The 24,638-nt window shown below is 45.9% G+C and overlaps 2 protein-coding genes across 2 annotated transcripts; both read left to right on the forward strand.

The window, feature by feature from the left end:
• Positions 1-408: 408 nt before the first annotated feature.
• LOC139831412 (uncharacterized) lies at positions 409-9,437 on the forward strand. Its single transcript, XM_071820682.1, has 3 exons — positions 409-1,633; positions 2,822-4,527; positions 9,324-9,437. The coding sequence occupies exons 1-3, from the start codon at positions 409-411 to the stop codon at positions 9,435-9,437; spliced, it is 3,045 nt and encodes a 1,014-aa protein (XP_071676783.1).
• A 4,360-nt stretch (positions 9,438-13,797) lies between these two features.
• Positions 13,798-17,586, forward strand: LOC139831216 (uncharacterized). Its single transcript, XM_071820559.1, has 2 exons — positions 13,798-16,432; positions 16,705-17,586. Exon 1 carries the CDS (start codon positions 14,206-14,208, stop codon positions 15,454-15,456), a length of 1,251 nt encoding a protein of 416 aa, XP_071676660.1. The 5' UTR covers positions 13,798-14,205; the 3' UTR covers positions 15,457-16,432; positions 16,705-17,586.
• Positions 17,587-24,638: the final 7,052 nt, after the last annotated feature.

Here is a 24,638-nt window from a genome sequence, read left to right on the forward strand (position 1 = left end):
GATGTCTGGTATCTTAATGTTGTGCAGTTAGAAGTTCGGACATGGTATCTGCATGATTACTAAAAGAAATAAACTGACATCTCAAAAAAAGAAATTAAATAATTTCCATGAGGCATTATCTGCAAAAGTTGGCTCATGCTTGAAGAAAAATGGATCGTAAGATCCAGAATTTTGGGGTTCTCCGTATTAACCGACGTTTATGTTGGTTATGTTGTTGTAACAATATAGGATCTTATCTGTAGTTGTTAACAGTTAGTTAGTTGCATATTTGTATCTATCTGTAACTTGGCTTGATGCATATATAAAGTGCTACGCCGGCCAGGTTGAGCTGTGCGACCCAAATCTCTATTCTTTGTTTCTGTTATGGTATCAGAGCTCTGAAGATCCAATCTACGCTTCATCCTCTCCATGCTCACCCTGACCGGCGCTGCTCGTGAGATCGAGATCGCCATGGCGTCGTCCTCAACATCAACCGGGCCGATCACCCTCACCAATCAGATCACGGTTAAGCTCACCGAAGACAATTATTTGTTTTGGCGTGCGCAGGTTCTTCCTCTTCTCCGGAGCAATGGACTCATGAAGTTCATCAGCAAGGAGTTCGCCGCTCCCTCATCGGAGATCACCAATCCCCAGGCGGGTGAAGCCGGCGCGCCGGCCAAGATCATCAACCCTGCCTGGGTAGCCTGGTACCAGCAGGACCAGGCTATCCTCACGGCCTTCCTCGCGTCCTTGACGCCTGAGGTGTTTGGCATCGTCGTCCTCGCCAACACGTCCGAAGAGGCGTGGTCCACCCTGGCGGGAAGCTTCGCCAGTCAATCTACGGCGAGGAGCATGCAGCTCCGGTACCAGCTCTCCATCACCAAGAAGCTGGACGCATCTGCATCGACCTACTTCAACCGGATCAAGGCGCTCTCCGACACCCTGACGTCGATCGGGATGCCGCTGCGCGCCGAGGAGTTCACCTCCTATCTGCTGGCCGGCCTCGACGCCGACTATGATGCGTTCGTCGATCGCGTCTCGGCCAGCACCATCCCGATGCCGGTTCGCGATGTCTACGCCCAGCTCCTCAACACGGAGCAGCGCGTGGAGGCACGCAAGGCCGAGCTTCGCGGCGAGGGCCTTCACGCCGCCAACTTCAACTCGCGCGGTGGCGGTTCTGGCGGTGCGCGCCCATACCGCCCCGACATGCGCGATCGATCAAGCTACACCAACCCGATCTCGCCGTCTCCCGCAGCACTTCCAACGCCCAACTTCGTCCGTGATGGAGGATCCTCCTCACAAGGCCAAGATCGCCCACGTCCTTTGTGCCAACTCTGCGGCAAGGTGGGCCATGTTGCCTCGAAGTGCTTCAAGCGTTTCAAGCGCGAGTTTCTTGGCCTCGGGAACGATGGACGAGACGGGCGCAACAACGATCGCCAGGCTGCTGTGGTCACTCATGGTGGCAATGGTGGCCACGGTGGCGGCAACGGTCACCACAACAACAACACGGGTGGCTACACTCCCTCCTACAACATCGACCCCGGCTGGTATGTGGATTCTGGCGCGACTGACCACCTCACCGCCGAGCTTGACAAGCTCTCCGTGAAGGAACGCTATGGTGGCAATGACAAGGTCCACACCGCAAACGGAGCAGGTATGCATATCCATCATGTTGGTCATTCCTCAATTCCTAGTGCATCTAGATCACTTCAGCTCCGCGATGTTCTTCATGTCCCTAAAGTCACCAGAAATCTCCTTTCTGTTCCTAAATTCACTAGAGATAACAATGTTTTCTTTGAACTTCATCCTTGGTATTTTCTTGTTAAGGACCGAGTCACGAGGGAAACAATACTTAGAGGAGGAGTTCATGGTGGTCTCTATCGCATTGATGATCCGACTGTCAAGCATGTCTTCAGCGGTCTCAAGGTGTCACGGGAGAAGTGGCATGCGCGCTTAGGCCATCCGTCTACACAAATAGTTCAGCATATTCTTCATAGGAATAAACTTCCATCAGATTCCCTTTCAAATCGTGTAATCTCGAAACCTCTTGAATTCATTTATTCAGATGTGTGGGGCCCTGCCCAAACCTCCACAAGTGGTCATAGCTATTATGTGAGTTTTATTGATGGCTATAGTCGGTTTACCTGGATGTACCTCCTTAAGCATAAGTCGGATGTCTTTGAGATTTTTCTTGCTTTCCAGAAACATGTTGAGCGTCTCCTAGGCCACAAAATTGTTCATGTCCAATCCGACTGGGGTGGTGAATATATTAAGCTAAACAAGTTTTTTGCTGACATTGGCATCTCTCATCGTGTGTCATGTCCTCACACACATCAACAAAACGGGTTGGCAGAACGCAAACACCGTCATCTTGTAGAAACTGGACTTACTCTACTTGCTCACTCTTCTGTTCCTTTTAGGTTCTGGAGTGATGCCTTCACCACCGCATGCTTCTTGCTAAACCGTGTTCCTAGCCGAGTCATCCATATGCAAACACCTCTTGAGAGGCTTTTGGGAGAGAAACCTGATTACACATTCATGAAAGTTTTTGGGTGTGCCTGTTGGCCACATCTCCGACCCTACAATAATAGGAAACTTGAGTTCCGTTCCAAGAAGTGTGTTTTCCTTGGTTATAGTCCACTTCATAAGGGATATAAATGTCTACATGTGCCAACGAATCGAGTTTACGTATCTCGAGACGTCATCTTTGATGAGAATGTCTTTCCATTCTCTAGTCTCCCTACATCATCCCCCGACTCACCTTTGCATCGCGCTACTCCCACTTCCGACCAACTTGATGATATTGCATATACACCTGTTTTGCTTCCTAACCACGGTGCAGGGATCGGGAGAGGAGCACGGCTTGCAGAAATTCCTCCTGAAACGGATGATCACGGCAGGAATCAACATGGCGACGTCGATCACGATCGCCATGCAGCCTCGGGAGATGAGCACGTCGATCACCATGCAAGCCCAGTGCGGTCGAGTCCCGCACGGGCGGCTGCATCGTCGCCTGGGCTGGACGTGTCTCCGTCTGCTGGGCCGTCCCTATCGGCCCATGACTCCACGGCGCCTCCTTCACCATCTGCCTCGACATCACAGTCTCCCGCTGCTCCGCCTCCGCCTGTACAACGCGGCGTCACCACGCGCCTTCAGCGAGGCATTCGGAAGCCTCGTCAGCGTACTGATGGAACAGTCACGTGGATGGCTACATGCCTGGCTCATGCAGCAGATGCTGCTGTACAGGAACCTCCAGATTTTCGTCATGCAATGACGAGTCCTCCGTGGCGAGAAGCTATGCAGCAGGAGTATGATGCACTCCAGAGGAATGGCACATGGCGTCTAGTCCCTCGACAGCCAGGTATCAATGTGATTGACTCCAAGTGGGTCTTTAAAGTAAAACAACATGCTGATGGATCAGTTGAGCGATATAAGGCGCGATTAGTAGCAAAGGGCTTTAAGCAGCGATATGGACTAGACTATGCTGATACATTTAGTCCTGTGGTTAAACCGACAACAATTCGATTATTGTTGTCTCTTGCAGTTTCTCAGCGATGGCACCTCCGTCAGTTGGATATCCAAAATGCTTTTCTTAATGGCATACTGGAAGAGGAGGTGTATATGCGTCAGCCACCTGGGTTTGAAGATCCAGTGCATCCACAACACTTATGTCGCCTTGTGAAAGCAATTTATGGACTTAAACAAGCGCCGAGAGCATGGCATGCCAGGTTAAGTTCAGTTCTTGGTAAACTTGGGTTTAAAGCATCAGCTGCTGACACTTCGCTGTTTATCTGTCAACGCTCCGATGTCACAGTTTACCTTCTTGTATATGTTGATGACATAATTGTTGTGAGTTCATCACCTACTGCTAGCACTCAACTGGTTTCAGCACTTCGAGATGATTTTGCAGTCAAGGATCTTGGGCCGCTGCATTTCTTTCTTGGGATTGAGGTGCTTCGACAGTCTTCTGGTGGTCTGGTTCTTACTCAGAGAAAATATGCACTTGAACTTCTTCGTCGCGCAGGAATGCTCAAGTGTCAACCAGCCACGACTCCCATGACTGTTACTGATTCGCTAAGTATTTCTGCTGGAGTACCCCTTCTTTCTGATGATGCTACTAGATATCGTAGTGTGGTTGGAGGGCTACAGTATCTTACGGTTACTCGTCCAGATTTGTCATATGCTGTGAATAGAGTATGTCAGTTCCTTCATGAGCCACGTGATATTCATTGGGCTGCTGTGAAGCGAATACTTCGATATGTGAAGTTCACTGGTGATCATGGACTTCGTGTTAGTCCTTCTTCCTCTGTTCTGCTTTCTGCTTTTTCGGATGCTGACTGGGCGGGAGATTCTGATGATCGGCGATCAACCGGGGGTCATGCCATCTTCTTTGGAGGAAATTTGATCGCCTGGAGTGCGAGGAAACAGTCCACAGTTTCTCGCTCAAGTACTGAGTCTGAGTACAAAGCGCTTGCCAATGCTACCGCCGAACTGATTTGGGTTCAGTCAGTTCTTCAGGAGCTAGGAATTAAACAGAATCGATCTCCGGTTTTGTGGTGTGACAATCTTGGAGCAACCTATCTATCATCCAATCCAGTGTTTCATGCTCGGACTAAACACATTGAGGTTGATTTTCATTTTGTTCGAGAAAGGGTTGCCCAGAAGAAGCTTCACATTCATTTCATTTCCTCAAAGGATCAAGTTGCAGATATATTCACCAAACCACTTCCGTTGCCAGCATTTCAGTCATGTAGGCGCAATCTCAACCTTTCCGAAGTAGGCTGAGATTGAGGGAGGGTATTAACCGACGTTTATGTTGGTTATGTTGTTGTAACAATATAGGATCTTATCTGTAGTTGTTAACAGTTAGTTAGTTGCATATTTGTATCTATCTGTAACTTGGCTTGATGCATATATAAAGTGCTACGCCGGCCAGGTTGAGCTGTGCGACCCAAATCTCTATTCTTTGTTTCTGTTACTCCGGATTGTCAACTGAACTTTTTTTTGCCATTGTGTGTGCCCCACTGTCGTTGATGATGATATGCAGTATTGCAGATAGCAACATGAACGTTTTTGGACAATGCCATGAGTGATCTGTGTTGAAACTGGAACAGATAACAACGTCAGTGTTTAGTAGGCACACAACCACATGTTTCAGTTACCATGAGAAAGCAAGATGCTCAAAGATTACATAAAAATAGTTCGAAAGATAATATGCTTCCACTAGTTTGCCGTGATATGAATATGTGATAGGACCGAAATGCTCCGATCGATCGATCGACATGTCTACCATAGGTCGCTGATAAACTCGCAAATGTTGCGAAAAGCTAGCAAGGCCGGTCTTGATGAAAAAAGGTCTATCGGTTTCGCAGACGAATTGACATGCAAAAATATTTGTGCCTTGACAAAAAAGTTGTGCAAGAATTTCTTGGGTTTCTCCAGAGAGTTCACATGAATGAAACCTTTATATTCCGCAGAATACAGAAGATTGCTTCACTGGAAACCGTTTAAACAACAACGAACAAGCATCTTTGGGGCTCTGACTTTTCAGTCTATGCATTATATGGTGCACACTGCTGTCAAACTAGGCTAATAAGCAAGACAGAGATGTATCTTCTACAACATCGCCATTGCCCTTTCCTTTTTCTTCTATGCTATTGCGGTGATGCAGATCATCACTTCATTCGTGTCGGTCACAGCCATGTCCGGGTCGAAACGAAGAAGAGGTCCCCTCTCTCGAACGCAGTCGAACGGATTCTAAGGTAGGGGGTCAAATCTTTGGTGTTTTGCAGCAATTATCGCCCACATGACGCATGACGGCATGTGTGAGAGACTGAGAGGTCGATCATGACAAGCAAGAACTCGAATGATGATCCAGCTAGAGCGCCGGTGATTGCTGAGGCGAACGGCGACGGGAGGGAATTCATGGCCTGATGCGACGACACCGTGGGGTGCGCTCCTCCCATAGCAAATCCTGTAGCTACCAGCGGTGCTATTCTTCCATAAACGAGCCTGTCGCCGTCAGCACTTGTGTCCTTTTTATGACGAGTTTTTCAACTCGGTTGAAGGTTGCTTTGTCTTTTTGATTGAGTCACGACCACTTTAGGTTTCAGACTACACAGATCATGTCCAATTTTGTGCAAGTGCAATTCGCGTGTGTTGATGTGTCTCCTATATTAGCGTCTGGTGAGGTGGAAAATACCGAGTTGCACCCCGGTGCTAGTGCACCCTGTTTTTTCAAAATTGGAAAAAAAATCAACTTAAAAGTTTTTTAAAAATTGAAATAAATTTTTTCACGTACATATTATGTTGATACTTACTTGTGTAAGTTTGCATGAAAAAATACGATTGTATGTGGCCTACACAAAAATAACAAAATGTCCAAATGTCACTATAATGGTTGGTGAGGTAGAAATAGGAATTTACAGTTTCACATTTTTGTGTAGGTCACATATGGTCGGTTTTTTTTTGTCCCAACATCTGCACAAATAAGTATCAACATAATATCTACATATTTGCATTTTTCAAAATTTTCTAAAACCTTGAAATAGCAATTTTTGAAACTTCCATTATAGGGTGCATGTGCACCCCGGTGCACATCCTTCCCCTCCGAGGTGAGGTTTGCAATAAAATATATGCTCAAGCGGTGATGCGTCTCCTATATTACCGTTGTACAGCTAGAAGTTCAGACTGTCTCGTAAGAATCACAACTATATATGTGGTGTAAAAGCTCTGGATTGAAAATTGAGCCTTTTGTGCCAGAGTGCCTACCTCCTCGATGATGATGATATGCAGTACCGTAGATGACGACATGATCTTCAAGACTTCCCCTCTGGACCGTGCCAGGGCTGGCCCGACCGCCCCGGGCCCTCAAGAGGCAGGGGCCCCGGTCTAGGTAGTACTTCAATGCAAGGATATTTTTTTATTACAATATTAGATTTAAAAAATAAGAGGAAAGAGAAAAAAAAAATATAAGAAGAGGAAGATGGCCCATTCCCACCACATACATAGCTAGCACTCACGGATCAGTGCTGCGAAAAATATAATCGATCATCGTTTTCTCTGTAGTTTTACTCATTGTCGAAGGTGCTTATGTCCATTGTATTGACTGTTTTCTGCAAAATAATTTGGTGCCATATCTTCTAAAAAAAAATCTCGTAGCAAGAAAAGATAGAGAGAGAACTGGTAGAACTCTAAAGAGGTTCAATTCACAATTTTTATAGAACGGGTAGTTCTTGAACTACCTGCAGTCAGGCCAAGTAAGCATTTAAGAGCAACAAATTGAGATTTTTTGTGATGATTATGATGTAGAAATGTTTTCTCGAAATTATGTTGAATTAGATGATCTCTTTTCTGAAGTAAAACTGCTTCAATTGATTATAGTAGAATACGATGTGATGGATTTTTTTTTTAGTTTGTTAGAGACATAGACTGTTTCTTAAATATATTAATATCTTAGCGAGTTTTATAATTAAAATATTATTGATATATACTATGTACTAGATTGCTTTTGATGCATTTTAAAACAAAATTGCCAGCAAGGGCCTTTTTATTGTCTCGCCCCAGGGCCCTGATAACATTAGCAGCACATGTTCATTGCTCACATGCATGATTGATACACCTAGAGGAAACCTTGGCATGTGCTTCTACGATCCATTGCATCTGATCCTAGTTCTGTCGACAATTGATGGCATAAAAAAAGATGCAATATGAGCATGCAGCATCCATTCAGATTCAGATAAGAACTGGAGCTCCTGCAATAATGTGCGTGTGTATGTGGCCTTGAGAAGAGGCCAGCTCGGCCAAGAAACATCTAGAAGCTCACGTGCCGAATTACCAAATGCGCACAAAAGGTGATGGAGAAAGATGGTCATACATCTCACAATTCTCAAATTGATTCTTGCCAGCGACATGAACCGACAGCAGCTCTTGCGTTCCCTCAAAGCTTCCGTTCAAAGTCAACAATTGCAAATGGCATCAGCGCAAAAAAACAACCCAGATGATCGAAACTGAGAGCTGTATAGCATCAGGATAGCAGTGAGGCTTCTCATTCACAAATCTCTTGATATGTGGGTTTATCTCTAGCAGCAGGAAAATGGAGAACATCTTGCTTCCTCAACTTAATCGCTATCGGTCAATATTCGCGAGATCTGCGGACAAAGTTTGCTATTTGTATCTAAAATTCATGGTTGTTTTTTTTTCCTGAAACTATCTTCTCGGACATGTACACCACAGGCGTCAGCTTTCATGACAAAGATTTTTTCGCTATGTTTGCCAGCAAATTTGCATAAGCACGGAACAAACAAATGGAGAACAAATCATCATCTCTACTTTTCTGCACCATATATTCAAATAAATAAAGCAATCGACTCGAGCGCGACCAAAGAGGTACCCTTTGGATGTCGATGTTGACGATCTCCTGAACGGACAAATTCAACTTCGCCTCGGTGGGCCTTTGGGGGCAAGCAGCTTGACACTCCCTGCATAGAGAAAAGACACGTGAGACTAAGAACAGATATTTAAAAGTTTAGAAACGACTTTGTCATATACAAGAGCTGGTTCTGAACATGAAAAATCCTCAATAATCCTAAATGGTCTACATTGCATTTCCTTTTCTCGAACGTACAGAGAAATAGTTCTAAAATTCATGAGATGAAAAAGCGTCGACTATCAGAAATGGTCTTCACTGCATTTCCTTTTCACAAAGTAACATAGAACTACCTTTGTAATTAATGATACCACTAGTACGCCCAATAAGTGAACATAAATCCCAGACCCAAATAAAATCAATGATTATTAGGCATATACAGGAAACAGATTCCGTTAACCAAGAATACCTTAATAAGGAATCAACGCAATCAGACCAGAGAAAGCATGCGAACAATATTTCATCAACATTACTACACGACGCCAATCAATAACGTCAAAAAGAAAAGGGATAATTGGATCTATGCCACTACAACTTTCACCACTTGGAGAAATGCCATTACAAAAACACAAGTTGGAAAAATTCCACTCTAACTTTCTCATACCTCCATCTATGCCATTTTCTTCACTTAAGGGAATAACAATTTAAAATATACTTGTATTTCAATGTGCATTTAAACATTGTCCATACTACCCTTTGTGAAAATTTCGGCAGTACTTTTCCATCTTCTAGACGCCAAAAAATCCAAAATTTCAAACTTAGACAAACATTTGAACTGCTCAGAAAATCTGAAATAAATACAGAAAATCAAGCACGCCAATATTAATCTAATGTTCAAAACTTAGCCAATTCAGGGCACAATCGGATCCTTGAACACAAATGAAGACAATGTACAACTTCATGTACATCCACGCAGAAATTGGTTGGGACTGGGGAAAGCGATGGCTTGAAGGCATCCGCCGTGGCGCTCTCCTCCAGCAGCGACGGGTGCCCCAGCGTCGCCACCAGCAAAGCATGCATCCAGTCCTGACTGCCCTCACCGTCGCTCGAGGTGGGGGTGGCGGGGGGAGCTCCACCTGCCGGCGCCTGCAGCCGCGGCCGACTCCGGCAGCCGCCACTAGTGTTCGTGTGGCCGCGCTAGTCGGTCTGGTGATTTTGGTCCGGTTACAGGCACTGAGTCGAGGCAGCTCTTGTGAGTGGGGATTTTCATTTTTGTTTTGTACATGTACACGTCCGTACGAAAGTATAAGTGTATGTACATGTGTATAATTGCCGTATATTCTATAATGAGAGAAAATGGCATAGGCTGAGGTATGAAAGAGTTGTAGTGACATTTTGTCCACTTGTGTTTTTGTAATGGCATTTCTCCAAGTGGTGAAAATTGTAGTGGTATGGATCCAATTAACCCAAAAGAAAAAAGGCCTTTCACAGCAAGAAAAATCGATGAATTAAATTGAGTACTAGTATCCCTCCTGGACAAGACAAGAGATCGAAACCTACTAGTCCTCATCACCACAAACACACACACAGGGGCTCGATAGCCCCAGCAGATCGAGCACGTAGAGGAGATCAATGGATACCGAAGCTTACCAGGGGGTCATCGTAGCCGAGGACAAGGCATCACCCAACAGTTTCTTGCAGCGTGTCGTCGTGAAAATGGAGGCCTTGGCCGTCATAATGCCTAGTTTAAACCAAAACAGCAAGTTCAGGCATAAGTAAATGCTTTGTTCCCCATAAATAGAATATAAATCCTTAATTTACACAGGATTAGAAGGCGATTCGGTTTTGTTCGACTACAGCATCAACTAGAAAATAACCACTGAAAGGCTAAATTTAAGGATGACAATATATCAATCTCTCACAGTTTTACAAATCATTATCTATGGCAGCAGGAGGAAAACTAAAAGCTACATCAATGAGATCCATTTTGCTTCACTTTGGACAATAGATCAAACCATTATGCATACAAACTGCCATCATAAGCTACTGCAATTTAAATGGGACATAACAAATACTAGAGCTATGTACTGAACTGTAGACATAACATAGCATTCTTCGGCACATAGAGGAAAAAAATAGTATGTATCAGCAAAATGATGCTACCTTAGTGCTGAAATCCCTTGTCGTCCATCCACGTGGAGACGAGCTTGGTAGACATCCTCTCAGACTCAGTAGGTAGACAACTTGAGACAGAGCACGCAAAGCCATTTTCATTACTTGTGGCTATCCAGGTGACCAACACATCAAATACAGCAGGCCAGCCATAAAATGGAATTCTTGAAAAGGCAATGGGGTATCACTGAAAGTTCAAAGGAAAAGAAACACCAAATAACTGAACTGCCAGTACCAACTCTAATCTGGAGTGAAACATCCTCGAAGTCCGTAAGTGTTACTTACAGCAAAGCTCAGTTAGGCATTAACGAAATATGATACTAGGATAATACATTAATAAAAAAAGCTTACAAAAAGAATACTAGTTTTATTAACAGATTAATAGTCCCAACATGTTTTAGTTGTCAAAAGAATCCTAACATCAGGTGCAAGCTGTTATTTACTACAAATGCGAAGATCTGATATCCCACAAATTTGCTATCTAAAATGACATCAATCCAGTTCAAACTTCCTACACTATATCCTTTGCCAAAATACCTAATTAAAAAAAACTTACATAAAGATGATGAGAGGAGATAACAAAAGCGTCTATGCCACAGTGTTTTAAAATGAAATTCACGCTTCGAGCATTGCAAAGAAAAGTATATCCCTGTACATACAAGGACAATATATCTGAATTCTCTCAACGCCAAAAGAGGCCAAAGCACCTTTTTCCCATCCAGATGATAATATACAAATAAATTATACACATACAGAGAAATAAGCATTGACCAGAATCCACATATTGAAGACATTAATTAATCATAGTTCAACAAACACGATTATAGTATCCACGGTTAAGTACTAGGGGGTTTACAACACATGATCTGCTCATACATGAGAACACCAAAACATGCAGAGCAACAAATATAAGTACAGTAGATAGCTGCATAAGCTAGGTTCATTAGCGTACTGAAGCACAAACAGAAAGTATCACGACATACAACAAGACATAAACTATCACAACTTCAGAAAAGTCTATCCAACTCACTGTTGCTCATATTCAAGACCTAACACTACACAAGCACAACATTTAGTGTCCATCTGCCAATGACTCTAAGAACAATGGAACATATGGAATACAACGAAACCTGTTCTCACTTGGCCATGTACTAACAGATCCAACTTGACCTATAATATGCCGCTTCATGGAATCCATTTCATATGACATGAGTGTCTGCATGTGTCCAGCGACTATGAAAATCCAATTCTCTTCGGGGTGGATCGAGACAACAACGTAATCACATGCATATGCTGAATACTCTGTTCCGAAGAGCTGCAGGTGGCTGATATTGCGCTTCAAGGTCCAGACTTCACTGCTGGGGCCCTCAAGAACCCATATCGACAATTCAGAAGGACCAATACAAGCAAAATGCAACTGACCATGTGAGAGATAAACATCATGAGAAGCGGTCGCTGTCGGGGGAAGAGGAATGGCTTTCCAATTATTTTCCTCCACATCAATGGATATAAGCTCGTGATCGTAGGAACACAAATGCAGCTCCCCCCTAAAGAAGATGCTTTTCGCGCCGAAGGGTATGTAAATGCTACATCCGCTCCAAGCGTCGGCCTCGTGACTCCAAACTCCAGTTTTGGACGAGTACATCACGACCGCCACAATATCTTCAATACTTCCAGTATCATCGCAGTTTACGAGCTCGCACACATGGAAGTGGGAGGAGACAGCCGGATCGAACGCCAGGTAAGCTTCTGCCCTGGTAGACCATTCGGTGGTAGGCACGGCCACCCATTTCTCCGTGGAGGGATTGCACACCACGTAATAGCGGATCTCATCGGTATCAGTCCCCTCCTAGAGGAGGCAGAGGAGGAGACCGTTGCAGCCGTGCAAGATGTGAAGATTATCGTGTTTGGGCAGGAAGGACAGCGAGGGGTCGACGAGAGGAGGGCAGCCTTGCGCTAACGCGTTGATAAAAGAGCGATCCTTCGTTGGGCCGTCGTCGGTTTCGTAGAAGAAGCCGATGAGGGACTGGGGCATCTTGGCGCAGTGGTCGGGGTGGGCGATGAGGTCACGCCACCGCGGGGAGACGCACTTGCAGCAGCAGGTCGACTTGTAGGGCACGCGGGAGATGATGTTGGCGAGGATGTCGTCGGTGAGCCTGTCCATCGAGCCCTCCGCCATCGCCGTCCGTGGAGATAGGGAGCGACCAATCTGCACACATCAAGGGAAAGAGAGGTTAGGGACTCGACCGGAGCTGTGAGGGATCGAATAGAGGATCTACCACCGAGGTGCTTGCTGCGCGAGGAGCGGCCTTGTTGGGTGCTGCCATCGGCGGCGCGCGGCAGGACGAAGACGACTGGACGGCGGCGGCGGCGGGGACTGGACGAAGACGACTGGACGGCGGCGTAGTGTAGGTCTGGGCTGTGTGGGTCTTTTTTAGGGTCCCTTGCAGTGTGGGTCATATATTTCCTTTGCGGCAATGGGCCATGTATTTTCAAACGATTTTGTACTGGCCCGTATAGGATACCTATCTGATTTTTACTTATTTGTTATTTCAGACCATTTGTTATTTCTGACATGTGTGATGACGTGTCATGCATGCATGCTGACCAAGTGTCTAGTTTGAATCCCTAAAAAAAGGTGCGCTCCCGGAAGGATTATCTTTACTATTAAATGGGAGTTGGTCGTTTGACACTCAACGCGTTTGATGGTCGTCATTAAAAACATCCGGACCATCCAATCGTCTTGACTCAACCTCTAACCTGCATAGGCCGTCCGATCCTGGAATGTGGCTCCTGCTCTCCCAAGACGTTTCCTTCACTTCGGACGCTTGCCAAAAAACCCATATTCATTTATCATAAAAGCTTGCCAAAATCTCCATTGCTACCATTAAGTATTTGCCATAAACTTGTCCTGCCGCTAATCAGGCCAGCAAATCATATACTGCTTGCCAAAAATACAATCCATTCTAGAAATCAAATCAAATCAAATCACAGCACGGGTCCGGATTCTCATCTCCTGCAGAATAGGTCCAGCCAAACATATCTTTACGTACCAAATTCAACTCCCTGACCATCCCGATGACAGGAAACCTCATGTCCTGCTACCGAAGAAGATCGCCAAGACGGAAGTATCTGCCGCCAACGAGCCCCTCCAGAATAGGTCCAGCAGAACAAATCTTCACGGACCGAATTCAACTCCCTCTCCATCCCGACGATAGGAAACCTCACGGCCTACCGCCAAAGAAGATCGCCAAGACGGAAGCGCCTCCCTGTTTGATCTTTCGGCAAAGGCGAGCAAGCAGGTATCACGATGCTTCCGCCTCCCTATTTGATCTTCCGTGTTTTTTTTTTGAAACTAGGCAAGAGGCTTGCTATTCATTGATATAGGAGAAGAGAATGACCAGTTTATGAGGGAAACCAGCCGAAAACCGAAACAACCCAACACAACACGCCGGCCCCGAGGACGCGCACCACACGAGCCGACGGCCTAGCCACCCCAGTGGCCAAGGCCGACACCCTAAAACACCTCAAAATACAACAAGGCGGAGGCAAAACACGGAGCCGCCGCTCCGACAACCACGCCGACCCCCGGGGCCGCGCACCACCTAGCCGAAGACAAGCCGAGGACGAAACCGACAGGATAGACAACACGAACAACAAACTTGCAGTGAAGGGCCTCCACAGTAATGCCTCCAACGAGGGGAGCGACGTCCGAGAACGCCGCCATCACCGGCATCGGCCGAGGCCGATGCGGGTTTTCACCCGGAGCACACCGAAACCGAAGACGTGTTCGCCTGACCGCCGAGTCGAGGAATCCAAACCGCTCGTCGACGCCGACAACCAACTCGCTCCACAGCTCTCTCCGGCCGACAGAGCAACCAAGGCGAGGACCCCATCAGGCAAAACGACACTGGAAAGTGTCGCCCTCGCCCGATCCCGCGAGGAATCAGGGTTTCCCCTCGAGCACCCGGGCGGAGGCGAAAGAACACCACCACGACGACGCCTCCAAGGAGGTCACGACGCCAAAAAAGGCGCCGCCGCCGTCGGTTCCAGCTGCAGCCAGAACAAAACTTTCGCCCGGCAGAGAGTCGCAACCTCACACCCGCCGCAAAGGGCCGTCCAGACCACCATCACCACCCGGCGCGCCGACTCCGCGCCACAGCCACCACCACCACCAAACCAGAGAGCTCCGCGAGCACGACCGACACCCACCGCACCTCGCGGAGATGAGGGCCGGGCTGCGCAGCATGCGGCCGACAGAGCACCGCCAAGGAGCACCGTGGGCGCCGCCGGAACGCCACGAAGGAGGGGGCGCCGAACAACACCGAAGCGGAGACTCGAAGACGAACGCCAACGCCCGCAGACTTGAGCTCCCCGGACCAGCCGCCGCGCCGCCCACGTGGCCACCGCGGCCGCCGCACAGCCGAGGAACCCGGGGCCGCCGCCCCGCGCCCATCTCCGCCGGAACGCCGCGCCAAACCAGGGTCGCCACGCCGATCCGGCCGGAGCTCCAATCGCTCGAAGGGGAGAGGCCCCTACCCACACCGCCCACGCGAGAGGAGGAGGACCCGCCGCCACCGTCAGCCGCGCGGCTTTCGCCCGGCGGCGTCCTCCGGCTTGAGTTGTGGATTTTTCCCTCCGTTGCCGTCCGATCGTTTAGGAAGCCAATAATGATATCCTCACCTCCAGCCGCATTTCGCTCATCATCTCTTTTTCGCTCGTCGATGGCCAGGGCTCGCTACACGTTTTTCACATTGCTGATGAGGCTGTTCGCGATGGTCGAGGCGAGCGTACGGGTAATTAAGACTTTTCACTTTGCCAGTTCTTCCGTTCCTCAATGTGCAAGGAATCTTATTAAATGCATTATCAATCTCAATCATCGGACTATAAGTGCCAATTCACTGTTATACGGCCGGAGATTTTATTTTGTTACATGATAATATGAAATGGCTTTATTTGCATCAGAGTTTCAATGAATTTATCTTTTTTGTGTCTCTAGAGGATAACAATTGCAGAGACATTAGAAGATGAATGGTTCAAAAAGAACTATAAACCACCACAGTTAAGCGAAATGAAGATGTGTGCCTTGAAGATTTCGATGATGCATTGAATAGTTCTGATGTAATACAATCTGAATGTCGTTTCCTGGTATGTAATCTATTCCCCAAAATTTATTTTTTTAAAGGTCGCTTATTTTATTATCTTTGATTTTAAATTTCATAGAACATCTTGTGGCGGAGAAAAGATAGAAACCATAATCCATGAATGCGTTTGCTCTTATTTTAATGTCGCAGGGATTCAACATTGGAAATTTGTTGATAAAGTGATGGTGGTAGGTTCATATAACTGTTAACATATAATTTTCCCCAGATTGCACTTGTGATTAATTTACTTCTGAGTTCAGTATTTCCGATTGTTTGAATACTGTTACCGATGCAGTAACAAGCAGGGTAGTATCATGCCCTCTATTCACTTCACTTCACAGCCTCTTTTTATAAATCTAGGGCTCTAGGCATCTTCTTCGATACTAATTTGTACTATTAGAGAATATTGTTGGTTCGGAAACAATTTTATTCTTTGTTAGGTATTGGTAAAACAGGAAACATAATTCCCGTCCCAACTTACGCCACAAGTGATTGTGACAAAAATAGAGGAAACTTACAAACCTCTTGGTTTCAATGTGCGGAAACAAAATTAAACCAATATGTGAAAAAATTATAAGGTATTATTGGGTTCCTTGTGCTTTCTTGCTGCAATTTGAGCAGTTCAGTGCGTACAAAGATTTCTGTTTTCTACCTTCAAGATGAAATACACTGATTTCTATTTTTACCTTCCAGCTGAAGCTTAAAGGTGACAGGACTGGAATAAAAAAGCATTTATCTGTAGCAACGGAGGCACCACCACCATTACAATGTAATTTACAGATCACTGATTATAATTAACTTTGTTACATCTATACTAACTTCATTGCACCAGCCATGGTGTCCGAAAATAGAAAATAATTAAGTTCGATTGAAAATGACACTGACATTGCAAACTAAAGGTGTTGTTTTATAAGGATGCATCAAATATTTTTTTCACTTCGGATGTCAGGTTCTAATCATTCTATGCTGCGTAGTATTCTAGAGAGTGAACATTTTATTTCACAACTATGTGCCTGATAATTACAGATCAATCTCTTGTAGGGTTTTGAGGTGCTCCATCACTCCATATGGTTGAGCTTCCTAAAACAGGGGGTGACACACGCCAGGGTTTGGCATTGGTGCTTGGTCAGCCAAGGGTGTCTTTGTGGTAGCAGTAAGTTCCTGCTTAAAATGTTTACAAGATGACAATATTGAACTTGATCTAGAAGCCCTTAAACTAGATCAAGTTCACTACACTAGATAAAAAAAATAACAAGGTAACTAGATGTCTAGAATTCTAACAGGATTTATATTTCATTGTATCATATTTATTTGAACTAAAGTAGCCGCTCTAAGTGTGTTCATGTGATTTTGAACATGAGATAAGCTCTAATGTGAGGGCAAAGTTCAAGGATGTGATCCAGGTTCAAAATAAGTTTTGTTGTCTGTGCAATTCAGTTCAGATGTAGGGGTCGGTGGGAGGAGTAAAATTTGATTCAATTAGAACAGCATTGTTTGGTTGTTTGGTAGTGTTTTATTGGTGTGTCTCAAGACTTTAGTACTATCTTTTCTTTTAAATTGCCTCTTAGAGAAAGATACACATGACTTATTCTTGATAAGTCGGAATTTTATAAGATTATCATTTCCTGCTTGTGGATCTTCGTAATATTATTCATATGGATATTATCTTTCTTGGGTCAGAGTTGGGATTTTTTCCTTCTAATCTTTGGATATCTTTTTTTTTGTCAGAGTTGGGAATTTTTCTAATCTTCGGCTTTCTGTCAATCTGAGGTATGATTGTGCGATGTGTCATTAAGTTATTGTTAGATGGTGCATCTCTTATATGCTTTTTTTTTACATCATCTCTTATATGCTCGTATGTATTTACTTTGCTATACTTGGCTCATCATGTTAAAGAACATTGATTGTTGAGAGGTGACAGATGGCTCGGTTAACTCTTTTTTTCCTTCTTTTGTACCACAGATAGTCATCCTAGCTATAAGTTTTTGTAAACTATGTGGTTGTTTGTTGGTTAAAGACTACAAAGTGCATCAATTTTCTTGGCAACAGGTCTTGCCTATTATATCAAATTTTATTTATTTATTAATACAATTGTCCTATATGGTGTGGTTACGCTCGAAAGGTAAACTTGCAGCTGAAATGAAAAACATTAATTTGAAAATCCACATTTAATGCGGATTTTATTATATATTATTTACTTTGGTAGCTAAAATGCAAAAAAAAAATGTCGCCCATCTCTCAAGAATAAAAGATGTGAATGAGTGAATTGGTGAGTGAGGAAGCATGAATGACAAATGCATCCTTGTCATGACTTTGCGGTTATCTGTTTTGTGTGCATATGTGAGCGAGGGCGGGGATAGAGAGATAAGTAATCCATTCTACTTTTTGGGGTTGAATAGACGAGGCCCGTAGCAACGCACGGGCATTCAACTAGTATCTATCAAATGTGAGCTGCATGTTGGTGACGTTGTGGCATCATCTTTGTCGACTCCGACATGGGGTGAGTCAACAATGTGGCACCGTCTCCCTCGACTCCGACCTGTAACGAGCAATGCCATCGTCGAATGTCCCGATAACGAACCTGAGGAGCAGTGTCATTGGTGCTTGTCCCACTAGCATGCCGCATCCAGTAAGCCCGGGCATCATGTGTGTTATTTTTTACAGTGGTTCTTATTAATTGTGGATTGACAACAAATCTTGGTTTTCATACAAACCAGCTTTTTAGTACCAAAAAGGAAAGAACCAGCTCTGTACGAACGAATAGTGAAAATCACCAGCCAGTTTAAATGGGTCGAGCCCAATAGAGCAATATTTCCTTCAGCGACTAGGGAGCAATCCTACTTTCTCTATTGAATGTCATTAATTTTAATAATATTAAATTACTTACTAATTAATCTTAAAATTTGTAGAATGTAGACTAAATGAGAGCGTAGGTAAAGTACGTAGTTTTGACTTGGATTGGTCATTCACAAACTTTACCTTTCTCTATTAAATGTGAATAACCAATCCAAGGTACATTAAAATTAATGGCATTCAATAGAGAAAGTAGGATTGCTTCTTGATTCCCACTGGAACAACACTGGACTGATTGACTGTTAGTTTTAGACTACTCATAGTGGGAGTAACTTCACTAGTAACTAAGTGTCCAACTCAGCAAATTTGCTTATGTGGCAGTGAGTTAATGAGGAGAGAAGAGGATGTAGTAACATAGCTAGTTACTGAAACATCACACTTTCCAAGATACAATGAGTCTATAAGCTAACTAATGAAGACATATATGATACTACTTTGATGTTACTAACCACTATGAAGGTAGTAACATAGAGTAGTAACATGTGCATAATACTACTCTATGTTACTTCCCACTATGACTAGTCTTATAGTTCAAGTTTATTTTCCAAGTTTCTTTTTCTAATGGGAAGGAGCAAATGAAGTGAGATAAAGTTTGTGTGCGCAAATGCTTGTTGTTAACGGCGGTATGGCACTACTTCGGAAGAAAAGTAGTTTTATCCTGGAACCTTGTGATACTTAGACCAGCTACCTGTACCTTTTGTTTCATATGGAGCGGAGACCGGAGAGCATTGCATTACTCTCACGGAAAGTTTGAGGACCAATCAGCAGCGGCAGCTACAGTACGTCCACTGGAGCTTCAGTAAAATGACTGCAGAAATTGCTTTCAGTGCCATTCTTCGGTAAACGATATTGGTGGCTACTAATGGTCTGGTAACTGATGCTTTTGGTCACGCTCTAACCCTCAAGCAAAATCCTATTGTTTGCTCCATGCACTCTAGCTAACAGGATATGGCTACTTATACTTTTCTAGCTTATTATGGATGATTTATAATATGTTTAACAGCAGCCGTTACATAGACTCTGGCATATATTCCTAGTTGTTGAGGAATCATGTTGATCTGAAAAGGGGAAGTCATCAGAAAATGACACCCAACAGGTATGCATGGTTCAGTCGTCGGTGCTTGAAGCTCATTGATTGACCGTCGCACAATGCTGGTGCATGGTATCGGTCAAAAAAAAAAAATGCTGGTGCATGGTACGTACGACACAGCGACAAAGCTGGAGCCTACGCAAGTACGCAGAGGGGGTGCTCCAGCCAGACAGCCGTCGTCGCCGTTGGTTGCACTACAAGGAAAAGCCTTATTGCCGGCGCACCAAAAACGGCTATTGTCGGCGCACCAGAGCCCGCCGGTGGGAACAGGCCGGTGATAATGAGTTACCGCCGGCGCACCAGCAGTAACATGAATTATCCCCGGCGAACCAGGCCAGGTGCGCCGGCGGTATGATTTTTCAATTTTTTTAAAAAAGGCCAATCTAGATCTAGATCTCGATCTAGATCTAGCTCGGGTTCGTCCTCGAAAACCATGAATGTGGGCCTGTCGTTGTTGCGCCGAGGTAGGAGTAGGAGGAGGTGTAGGAGGCCGGAGGTGGTGGTGGAGGAGGAGGTGACCGGAGGTGGAGTATGAGGAGGAGGAGGAGGATATCACCGGAGGAGGATGTCACCGGAGTAGGAGGAGGGAGGTGGTGGAGGAGGAGGCCCGATGTGTAGTATGAGGAGGAGGAGGAGGAATATGTCACCGGAGGGAGGATGTCACCGGAGTAGGAGGAGGAGGAGGAGGCCCGAGGTTGAGGAGGAGGAGGCCCGAGGTTGAGGTCGCCGGAGGAGGCCCGAGGTTGAGGTCGCCGGAGGAGGTCGTCGTCGTCGTCGGAGGAGGAGGAGCCCGTCAGGGAGGAGAAAAGGAGGAAGAAGAAGAGGAGGAGGAGGAGGAGGAGAGGAGGAGGAGAAGTGGAAGAGGAGGAGGAGGCTAGTGTGCGCCTATATAGTAGAGGTTACTGCCGGCGCACCTAGTATGGTGGTGCGCCGGGGGTACTTTTTAATTTTTTTTCATTCAAATCTAAAACCTCAAAAAACTCTGTTTTCCTTTTCGAATTTTGGGAATCAAAAAAATCGGTGAACGGCCGTAGGCCGTTGAATTCGGATAGTAAATTTCGCGTAGATAGATTTTGATATAAAAAACTTTTCATCGGAGGTCGTATGCAACGAGAAATCCCGTTTTACCGAAAGATGACGCCATTTTGCATAATATATCGAAATTCATTTTTTCAAATTTTTATTAAAGCTAGATTACATAATACATGGGCAGTTCAAAGGATTTTATTTTTTGAATTTTCTATCATTTTCTTTTATTTTTTCGAAAACTGAAAAGGCGATTCCGGCACTACAAGGAAAAGGGCTACCGCCGGAACGCGCCGGTGATAAATTGTCACTGCCGGCGCACCAGGCAGTGCGCCGGCGATAGATGGTTACTGCCGGCGCACCTTCGAAGCTTCGCCGGCAAAGAACCATTTTCACCGGCGCACAATCAGGTGCGCCGGCAGTAGTGCTTCAAGATCGGCGCATGCCACGTGCGCCGGCAGTATGTCATTTAGGTGCGCCGGCAACTAATTCAAAAATTCTTTTTTTCCAGCTTTTTTCCAGCATATTACAATACATATTTGACAGCAGTATATATTTACAACGCAGTTCATATTTATACAGTATTACATGCAATATGAGAAGCACATAGAGAGCCAAGTTTCATTTCGGTATCAGTACACAAATACGCAAGTTTCGTTTCGGAATGTTGATTCATACAACACATGTGCATATGCAACACCGAACAACGAAGTTTCACAAAGTTAGAAGTCTTGGTACATAGTCGTCACAAGTATCGTCATACACCTTACAATGTAGGTCCTAACCTAAACTAGAATCACATAGAACATGACCAACATGGTCATGATGACCATCATCACGAAGGCCATGGTCTTCATCCGGTTCCTCCTCATGTCCCTCATCTCTCCCGCTAGATAACGGGCGTATCTTCCTTCCGCCTCCACCCTAGTGGGGTATCCCTTGTAGCTGTTGTCGCTGAAACGGTGCACCTGTCTCCGACAGTCCTCCCAGTCGTCGTAGACTCCAGGAACCCTCCCCTTGTACACGACATATGTCGTCGGCATCTCCATTCACAAGACAAGTAAAACATTAGTACCAATGCAATGAACAAGTGCCAACTCAAATAAGAGACAAGTAGTATGAACTAAATAGCATGTGCCTCATACTTTGTTGGTCGAAATAAATAATAACATACAGGGATGGGGTCAGTGAGGCTAGGTAGGATGCACAATAGATTGATATTTGTGGCCATCACACCAAGCCTCACTGGCCCCACCCCGGAGTGTACAAGTGACCGAACATTTTAATCATCGGCCAATGCAATTAAGAAGTGCGAACTCAAATAGAAGACAAGTAGTACGAATTAAATAGCGTGCCTCATACTTTGTCGGTCGAAACAAATATTAACATCCAGGGATGGAGTCAGTGAGGCTAGGTAGGATGCACAATAGATTGATACTTGTGGCCGTCGCACCAAGGCTCACTGGCTCCACCCCCGAGTGTACGATTGACCGAACATTCTAATCATCGTGAACTCCAAATACGAGGCAAGTAGTGGTCGAGTAAATGCACATAATTATTAAGCTATGTACGCCATAATCTTGAAATATATAGCAAAGTAAATGAAACTACAGACACATGTTCACATGCACATTCATACAACTAAATAAAAGCAACGAGGCGATTCTATGGGAATATATAGCAATTATTACAAAGACGGAAGTTCAAGGACATATCGTTCAAGCTTTAGCAAGTGTTCCCGTCGTAGGATCAAGGTTGTACGCCTAGGGGGAATGGACGGCAGCCCTCAAGCGAGTTGAACGGCCTCTCATCACGCGACATCTCCAAGCGGAGGTCTATCTCGTCATTAGGTGGTAGACCATAGCCGTAGAAGAACTCGCCAGACCTATTGTTGACATCCTGCAGATTATCGTGCAAATGAACTGCTGGATGCGACCCGATTCTTTCTAATCTCTCTATCGTGGACATCCGCCATGTTTGCAAACCTGTTTCTGAGATTCTCTCGGGCAGCAACATGTCATCTGCGTACTTTATGTACTCCTGCATCCGAAGGATGGCGTACCACGCGTCCATCCCATTGTCGGGCGTCGATCGCCTCGAGGCAGGGAAGTTGGTTGTGTGGGTTAAGACCAAGCCTCCTCGGGATTTCCTCTCTACTTTGAGGGGGCCTGCCTTGTTGGCGAAGCCGGTGAGAGCATCATTGAGAAGGGCCCTGATGTGGGAGTAGTCTTTCTTGCGGTCCCTACCCGAGTCGAGATAGACTGCATGCGAGTGTTGCGGGTGCACGACGATGAGGGTGCAGAACTTGTCTCTGCGGAAAACACACGGATTAACCTTTGGAAATGCAAATGGAGATATAGGATAGAATGGTGATGGGGGACTAGCGAGTGATTACTTACTCGGGGAAGTAAGGGATGAGAATAGCGCCCTTCTTAATGTTCGCCAAAGATGAAATCCTCGACCTGCTGGGTGGCAATCGCGCGATCCCCAGGGTTGCAGATGATGCTCTCCCGCATATAGAAGGGGTCCATTATCGCGATGGTCGGCGTCCCCTCCTTAACAATCTGGGAAGACAAGCTAAGAGCAACTAGGCGAACCACACTAAATTGGAGCGCTTGCATGCGATAGATGCTGAAGATGTCGTTGAACCGGATGAAGCACAAGTCCGCGGGGTACTTCTCGACGAAGTTCATGCCAGTTGGCACCTTCGCCACGAAGAGAGGGTAACCAGGATCTTTTGATTTGAGAAGAAGGTTCTCCACATGCAAGACAGTCTCATGCAAGCTCCTCATATCCGGGGTGAGTTTCTTCACGACATGCTCCGGCAGCATCGGTTGACCCAAGTGATGCAGAGGTCGCCAATTGTTTGGCAACTTGTCAAGGAGTGGGACCTTGTCCTTGGATTTGGCCGCCGCCGCCTTGTCTTGGGCGTCCTTCTTATTTTGCCTCTTCCTCTTCTTGGGTTGTACTGATGGACCCTCCATCGCCGTAGTGGCCGTAGCACGGAGTGTGTTTGGGCTCAACATATTTTTGACGGCGGCGGTGGCGACCTCCTCAGATTTTCCTCCTCACCGCTTTCTTGAGAATCGAACAGCTTCTTGGAGCACACATATTTCAAGCCCGGCGCATCCTCATGGACAACTTGTGAAGACGTAGGAATATCCCATTGGAAGTTGTCACGTTCGTATTCCTCGGCCTCTGGCGCAGCTGGCTGTTGTGGTGGGGCGCCGACCTCCGGCGCAGCTGGCCGTTCGGTGGGGCGATGACCACGGGCGCCGCTGGCTGTCGTGGAGGGACGCTGACATGTGGCGCCGCAAGGTGCTTGTCTTTGCTTGCCGTCGACCCCGAGTAGGTGTTGATCCGAATTAGGGTCTTCGGCCATAGCAGTACCCAACCCTTCAGTGAGGCCAGATTCAACGGGCTATCGTCATCGGCACCATGCGGTTGATTAGGAGGAAACAAATCCTCATAGCCCGGTAACGCCCGATCCACTTCAACCCGGTAAACGTCATCCGCCATATCTCGTGTGTGCCACTTCTTATCCAGGGGCCGAAGGATGGACCCCCTCGCGACGTCTTTGAGTTCGTCGTTTACTCTCATCAAGAAGGTGCATGGCGTCGAGAGCGCCTGCGAGAACATGTGTATGGCGTTAGAGAGAGGGCAAGGATGATGAAACTAATATATTAACTTGATGTACACATTAGTTAATTACCGTGAGGGCGTTGAGCTCGGCTAATGTCGACGGGCCAGCACATGCGGCGGCGGGCGTGCAAGTGACGGAGGGGCTGCTACCCGGCATCGACGGTGAATCCCTAGCACCAGCGACATTGCCGGCGGCCGGAGGAGTCTCCATTATAACATTGTCATTGCCGGCGGACGGCGGCACCATCGAGTTGCTACCGTTGAAGCTAACCACTTGCATTTTCGGGGGGGGGGGGGCCTTGTTTGCCACCCTCATACCATGCTTGTAGAGCGTTGAAATCTGCTTGGACTCCAGCGGCGACTT

Source organism: Lolium perenne, chromosome 5 (assembly GCF_019359855.2).
Source record: "Lolium perenne isolate Kyuss_39 chromosome 5, Kyuss_2.0, whole genome shotgun sequence".
In the NCBI taxonomy this organism is placed as follows: domain Eukaryota; kingdom Viridiplantae; phylum Streptophyta; class Magnoliopsida; order Poales; family Poaceae; genus Lolium; species Lolium perenne.

Coding starts and splice junctions, on each gene's coding strand:
- LOC139831216 (XM_071820559.1), top strand. CDS start 14,206: ATGCCTCCAACGAGGGGAGCGACGTCCGAGAACGCCGCCATCACCGGC.
- LOC139831412 (XM_071820682.1), top strand. CDS start 409: ATGCTCACCCTGACCGGCGCTGCTCGTGAGATCGAGATCGCCATGGCG. Junction 1,634..2,821: donor CCACACCGCAAACGGAGCAG/GTATGCATATCC, acceptor ACCACGGTGCAG/GGATCGGGAGAGGAGCACGG. Junction 4,528..9,323: donor TTAAACAGAATCGATCTCCG/GTTTTGTGGTGT, acceptor ACATCCACGCAG/AAATTGGTTGGGACTGGGGA.